Source organism: Pseudopodoces humilis, chromosome 19, assembly GCF_049639895.1.
Source record: "Pseudopodoces humilis isolate 2021_Gansu_Grassland_sample_001 chromosome 19, ASM4963989v1, whole genome shotgun sequence".
In the NCBI taxonomy this organism is placed as follows: Eukaryota; Metazoa; Chordata; class Aves; order Passeriformes; family Paridae; genus Pseudopodoces; species Pseudopodoces humilis.
In genome coordinates, this window is record NC_142218.1 from 8,627,060 (window position 1) to 8,634,351 (window position 7,292).

At 47.4% G+C, this 7,292-nt stretch overlaps 1 protein-coding gene across 1 annotated transcript; it reads right to left on the minus strand.

The window, feature by feature from the left end:
• Positions 1–4,401: 4,401 nt before the first annotated feature.
• On the minus strand, positions 4,402–5,469 carry NPBWR2 (neuropeptides B and W receptor 2). Its single transcript, XM_005524947.2, has one exon. The coding sequence runs from the start codon at positions 5,452–5,454 to the stop codon at positions 4,456–4,458; it is 999 nt and encodes a 332-aa protein (XP_005525004.1). The 5' UTR covers positions 5,455–5,469; the 3' UTR covers positions 4,402–4,455.
• Between the last annotated feature and the right edge of the window lie 1,823 nt (positions 5,470–7,292).

Consider the following 7,292-nt stretch of genomic DNA (forward strand, 5'->3'; position numbering starts at 1 on the left):
TTTAAAAAGAGAAAATAGCCACTGAACAGCCCTTGAAGCTTGGGGCTAGTGTCTAATTCCACTCAAAGAGCTTTGTTAGATAATTGCAGTATTTTTCTGAGAGAAAATAGAACAATCGAGGCTTGTAATTAAAAGCCATTCAGGCAGCTTTGATCCTGCTCTCTGCATCTTCACTTAGCAAACACAAATGCCAACAAGGACTCATGGAAATATTTACAGTCACTCTTCTTGGCCTTTGCCTTTAAATTAACTCCTCCTCCTGGCTTTGAGTCAAAAGGAGGAGTAGGGAGGAAAATGTGGCTTGTGGCTTTTCAATGGGTGCTTCTTTGGAAAAAAATTTTTGGAGGATGCCTGATAGCATAGAATCATAGAATCCTTAAGTTTAGAGAAGCTCAATGAGTCCAACTATCAACTCAGCCACACCACCACGTTCACCACTAAATCATGAAATGCCACATGCACAGGATTTTTAAAGCTTCCAGGGATGGTGACTCCACCACTGCCCTGGGAATCCTTTTCCAGGGCTCGACCACCCTTTTGGTGAAAAAATATTTCCTAGTATCTAATCAAACCTCCCCTGGCAAAACTTTAGGCCATTTCCCCTTGTCTCGTCACTCCATGATGACAAGCCTGGAGCTTCTCTGGAGGCCTCAGAACAAGAGTTTATCACCCCAAAACTGCCTCCAGGCACAATCTCAGCTCCAGTGGTGGTGTGGATGGGGCAAGACCCACACAGTCTGCCCTGGGCATGGACAGGGAGCAGCCAGGGCCATGTCCCACAGCCCACAGAGGATCCTCAGGTGACCTTCTGACTCACTGTGAGAGGGAACGCAGCCTGGGAAGTCCCCTTCCCTTCAGCAGCAGGTTGGAATGTCAAACCTTGATGTGCTCAGACCCTCTGAGGGCACCAAACTGGGCTTATTTCTCCCAGAACTGGCAATAAAGCCAGAGTGCCACCATTTCCTTGGGTTTATGGTGGGTGCATCAGTGGCTCAACAGCACCCCGGGGTTCCCAGCAACCCCAAGGAAACAATGTGAGTGCTACAGATGCCAGGCTGTAAAGAGAAGGGACAAATTCTCTTTCTTGGATTGATCTGAACAGTATCCTCTGGAGACCCTTCTTCTTCTCATCTTCAACAGTCCAAGTTTGTGCTTATCCATGTTTAATTTTTATTTTCATCTTTTTCTCGCATAAAGATGCTTCTGAGAGCCAGGCCTTCAACTCTCAGTGGGCTATGATTTCTTTTCTCAACCAAAAATCGTGGCCAGCCTTAGGGAGGCAGTGTGAGACTGTCTAAGACCCAGGGGATTAGAGCTTCCCGGGAGAACAAGCTGCAGCACATCTCGGATGAGGACAATTGATCCAAACAGCCAATATTGCTGCAGCACGAAGACTTAAAAAGCAACAACTGCATCAGATCCCCTGCCTTAGCTCAGATGCCTGCATTGAAAGCCTGCAGTGGGAATGGGAGCCCTAATTCCTGTTCTGGGCTAGGAAATGGCTCCCAGGGATGATGGAGCTGAGTCCTCCAGGGCTGTGTCCTCACGGGTGTGACAGAATGAGGAAGGCAATTCTTTCCTCAAGGAGCAAGCGGAAAGGCTTCAGCTCCTGCCGTGTCCAGGGAGCTGTGTGGCTGCACCGCATCTTTGCACCCATGAACACATCCCAGGCTGTCCCAAAAGGAAATTTCCCCAGCTTTGAGGTTGAACTGACTTCCCTGCTTCAGTGCATGGCTATCTGGGAAGGGTTTAGGAAGAGGAGGGAACTCCAAAGGTTCTTATTTTAGCCTCCTGCGACCCTGCAGACCCCAGATGGGATGCTTGCTTTAGGAGGGGATTTATTCAGTGAATCATTAATGGGGTTTATTCCACCCTCCCCCTGCTTCCAGTCTTCAAGATGCAGCTGATGTGGGCTGGTGTGACAAGCCAGTCCCAGCAGTGGGAGGAAATTCAAAGGAACGAGCTGGCATGCGGGGTATCCCTGGGGGAATCTTGTGCCGGGAGTGGGCAAGCGTCTCCTTGGAGGTGCTTTCTGCTCTCCCAGGAGGAGCCCAAGCAGCCTGGCTTTGGGTGCTGTGCTCCGAGGCTCTGCCCAGGCACAGGGAGCCCGAGTTTGCTGCAGGAGCGGGGAGCCAGGCTGAGTGTGAGGCTGAGCAGGCTGCGGGAGCTGCAGCCATGCCGAGCTGAGAGCAGAGAGTGCCTCTTAGTGCTGCAGGCCCGAACCACACCGGCCTCCTCCAGAGCTGGAGCCTCTCCTGAGCACGGGGGGAGACCCCAGGCAGTGCAAATCCTTCTCCCCTCGGAGCCTGGCACCCACACGAGGGACCCACGCTCCTGTTGAGTGTTTGATGTGGAGAAAATTGCGGATGCAGCAGGATGCTGCCATGAGGAGATGCTGGGATGGGGCTGCTCATGCTCAGAAAGGGAAGGCCTGGGGGATACAAAGTCTGTAAGCGCCGGTTCAGAGAAGAGGGAACCATTTCCTCGGTGATGTCCAGTGACAGGACAGGAGACACAGACTGAAATGTGGAAAATTCCATTAAATCATAGGAAGGAAATTCACTGTTAGAGTAGTGAAGTACAGGAACAGGTTGTTCACAGTAGCTGTGGCATCTCCATCCTTGGAGACCTTCAAACCCAAGTGGACACGGTGCTGGGAAATTTGACTCTGCTTGAGACATGCAGTGATTCTGTGACTGTCATATCTTGTGATTTAATGGAAAAAGCTCCAGCAATATCATTGTCATGTCTGAAAGTGGGTAACTCACACTGAGAAGATCCTTTCCATCTAAAAAAAATACAGTAGTTTTTCTATGTAATAAAATATATTGTCTTTCCTAGAGCCCCAATGCCAATGAACAGTCATGTTTCAGCTGATTAGGCAGTTTATGTGAGAGGTGACATAATTTGAGTCAATTCTCTCACTCAGACAGGTTTTTCCACCTGGGAAGCCCATTGCCAGCAGGTGGCAACCATGCTAAAGCAAAATTCCTGGAGAAGTTTTGCCTGGAACAATATGTTCTCCTTCATTGTTCTTCCACCGTTTGCACCTTTGATACGGAGAAGGCAATGGAGTGATCTTGTGTCCACACATCTGTTTTTTGTTTTCTATAAATGAAATTGCCATTGTCAGTTTTGTTGTCGGGGTGCTCAGGGCAATTCAGTGCTCTGAGAATTCTCATCTGGGGGCTCCAACCCACACTCACCCATTGCTCTGAGAGCCCATTTAATCTGAGAACTGCAGTCTCCTCTCGTTTTGTGTTACCTGTCCTGTGTTTTCCTGGGGGAGTTTGGACAGGTGAGAGCAGAGCTTGCTACCTGGGACTGGGAGAAAGCTTGAAAGAAATGTTTTAGCTAAAACAGCCTTCCTAAAACCAGTAACATACAAACTTTGCAGTGCTAAAAGGTGTGAGAATGAGATTTCCAGGCTTTCGATATGAAGTTTCTCATCTCCAGACTCTCCCAATCAAATTCTGGTTCTGTTCAAGTATTTTGACTATCTATCTGTGAAAGAAGGAACTTTATATTTGCAGTGCTCAGTAGAGTTTTTCTCATGGCTTACTAAACACCTTAATTTTGTTACAAACCTACCATGTTTTATTTTATAATAGGCAAAATGCAATATATATAGCAAAGACATGGCATAAGTAGCATAAATTTTCTCTTGTGAAAGAAGGACCAGTCTCTTTTTTCCCCCATGAGGTTTATTTCATTACTCACTCTTAAATAAATATGTATTTGACACTTAACAGGAACAACTAGTTCAAAATAATTTCTAGCACAAATTCTCACAGTTGTCATAGTATTTGTATGGTGTGCTGTTTAGCACTATTTTTGAGACTCAAATCTTCCTTTTGGTCTAAATTTAACAAGTCAGAAAAGAGGAAATTTGTGGTGGGGTGGAAGGTGGACATCTATCAAAATCAAAAGAAAGCCATAACGTACAGGAACATACATTAACATGAAAATAGTTTCTTTTCTATTCCAAATACTCATCCTCTGCTTTATTGATGTTTCATTGAAAGTGCTCATTAGCTCTGCTCTATTAAACAATCCTCCCTAATAACACAGTGACAAAGAACTGAGCACCGCACTTATCTGGAAATTGGTCTCCAGCCTGTCTGTGCTGTACAGCAGATGGCAATAAAGGACCACTCTGTGGCAGAAATACACCCCTGAAAAGTAAATGTTCTGTCCTTAATAATTCAGAGGGTGAAATTAAAAATTGGTGTATAGAAATGCAACTCTGAGGAGCTGGTAGGAGCAAAGAGGGGAAATACAGGAGTTGCAAGTGGGCAGGACAAAGCCTGTTGCTGATAAGGATTACAAACAGACCAGACATTACGTGTAAACGAAAGAAAGGACATTGTGCATTCACTGGCTGCCCCTTCACTCTGCAAAGTTGCCCCTGAAAAGCCCTGGAAGGGCAGGGACCTGCCAGCCCCAACCCCCTGTTCAAGAAGTTCTGCATTCCAGCAACTTCCGGAAACTTTTCCGGAAGCTGTCATCCAGGAAAGCGTACAAGAAAGGATTCAAGCATGAATTGGCATAGCTTAGGCTGGTGATGAAGTAGGATATCCCAATGACCATGGAAGTCTGGGGTAAGTCAGTGGTCAAAGCCACAATGGTGGCCAAGTGGAAGGGGGTCCAACAGAAGAGGAACACAGCCAGAACTATGAAGACCATAATGGTGACTTTCTTCTTGGCTTTGTCCAGGGCTCTGGCATTGGAGTTCAAGTGCATGTTCCTCAGCTTGTAGAGCATCATGGTGTAGAGGATGCAGATGGTGGATACTGGAATGGCAAAGCCAAGGATGAGGGTGTAGATCCTGCTGGCTTTGAACCAAAACCTCTCAGGCTTGGGGAAATTGAGACCACAACTCTTGATCTCCAGGTCGTCAGTGTAGACATTGGCAAAGATGATGAAAGGGAGGACTATGATGGTGACCAGGATCCAGATGCACAGGCTGATAATCCTGGCCGCTCGGTACGTGCGGTGGGGCATCCTCTTGGACCTGACTGTAGCCAGCACCACCAGGTACCTGTCTATGCTCATCACTGTCAGGAAATAAATGCTGGAGAAGATGTTGTAGTGATCTATGGACAAGATGACCTTGCAAAGGACTTCTCCGAAGGGCCAGTAGCGGAGGAGGTGCTCCACAATATTGATGGGCAAGACAAGGGTGAACAAGTCATCAGCGATAGCGAGGTTCAGGATGAACATGTTGGTCACAGTCTTCATCTTGGGGGCCTTGAGGATCACATAGATGACAGCAGTGTTGCCTGTGAGCCCCACAGCACAGATCACAGAGTAGATCACAGGCAGGACAACGTAGAAATCAGGTGCCTGCTCTTGGAGGGTGAAGTTGAACCTCATGCTGTTTTCTAGGTAGCAGCTGTTGCCTGTGTTGCTGCAGGAGCTGTTCAGATCATCCCAAAAGGAGATGTTCCCCATGCCTATTGGTCACAGACCACCCTCAGATGCCACTGAAAGCCTCACTAACCCAGAAGTGAGAGTTTTTTTGTTTGGTTAGGTTTTTTCCCCCCTCCTGTGAGAAGCAGCTGTTAGCTCATTTAGATTCAGCTTATTTTCAAAGATGAACTGTGAGGCTTCATGGACCATCTAACTTACCTCTCCTCACTGTTGGAGAAGCTAGATTTTGAAGTGATGAGAGGAGGACAAAAAATGTTTGGAAGACATAAGGCTCCATGAACCAAGGAAACAAGAGAATTATGACTTTCTAAATAAGTCAAAGAACTCTTCTTTCCGACAGCATTCTGGTGAGCTTTCCCTTTTCTTTGCTGGGGGAGTTGAGTGGCTCCCGTTCAGCTGTCTGCAGTGAGAGTTCTGGGGCTGGCAGGAACAAGGAGGCAGAAGGGGGAATTTTGTGCCTGCCTGGCTGTTCACAGCCCTTGGAGGACCTGAGGGGTGGCTGCTGTTTCAGTGGCACAGTGCTCGCTTTCCATGCCGGAGCAGAAGCGTTCCAGTGGTTAATTAGTGTCTGCCTTTGTGTCGGAGTTCAGGCTCTTCATGGATTGGGATTTCACAAACAATGAAGTTTCTGGCACTGCTACTCCCCACTCCCAGAGTCCCCTAGCAAAAGAAGGAGGGGGAAAAATAATTCAGGGAGTATTTATGAAATTAATGGTTAAAGGGAATTACCCTGCAATCAAAGTAGACCTTTAAGCAAGGGTGGGCTATGAACTTATTCCCTATGAAAACCACCCCCAGTACAAACTGGCAGCACCCCAAATTTGGCACAGATGGATAGACAAACCTGTGAATCTTAGAAGTTCAGGATTAATCAGGGAAGAGGGAGAAAAGTACTCTGAAAGCGAATCCACTTTAGAGACACAGCAAGAATCATCCCATACGTAGCAGTTACCGCATCCGTCACTATTACCTGACCCATACTTCCAAGAATTCCTCCACAGGGAATGAACAAGCAACCGACCCCTACCCCCACCGTGAAGATCAAAGGTTTGGCAAGCGGTTCTGCAAAGAGAAGTGCCTCACTTCTCTTGCCGTTTGTTGTTGCACAGAAATAAAAAGTGAGTGGGACTGCCGGCGGTGGGGATGGAGGGCTGAATTGTCCCTTACCTGGGAAGCGGCTCCGCTGCCTCCTCCAGCACCTGCTGCTTGCACTGGTGAGCCTCTTCCCTCTAATCCGAATTGGAGGAGGGTCTCTGGGTTGCTGACGTACCGGGATTTGCAATCAGATCAACATGATGCTTCTGTGTGTGCGCGTTGCATGTCTGAGCAATTAGCACTTGCTCAGACCAGCGAAGGGGGGGAAACAAAGGTTTTTCTCTCTGCAGGGTTATTAAAATAGTAAATACGGTGGATGTTCCCTTCAGGAATGAGGGAGATGTGGAGGGACACAGGCAGCACCCAGGACTGGCTGGATGAGGGATGCGTGAATCGGTGGGAAGCGGGGGGGCTAAACTGCTTCAATGGGGAACAGTGGCTGGTTTTAACAAAGGGAGTAGGAGGAGGGTGAGCAACACTACAGTGTGCAAAATAAACAAATAAACTGACATACCTTGCCAGATCTGTGCTGTTTTCAGCTGCTCTGGGGGAGTTTGGCCGGGTTTCTCCAGATGGGTCTCTGATCCAGCTTTGGAAATTCAATGAAATCCTTCAGATGTGCATCAGGAGGTGCAGGAGTCCCATGAAGCTTGCTGGAAATGCACCCCAGGTTATAGAGCAAGAATGTAAGATCACTTTACCAGCATGTCTCTAAAGAAAAAAAATAAAACAGAAATCAAGAGTATTTTGATTCTCCTTTAGTC

Bases quoted from the DNA above. Each gene is read 5' to 3' on its own strand.
- NPBWR2 (XM_005524947.2), bottom strand. From the start codon at position 5,454: ATGGGGAACATCTCCTTTTGGGATGATCTGAACAGCTCCTGCAGCAAC.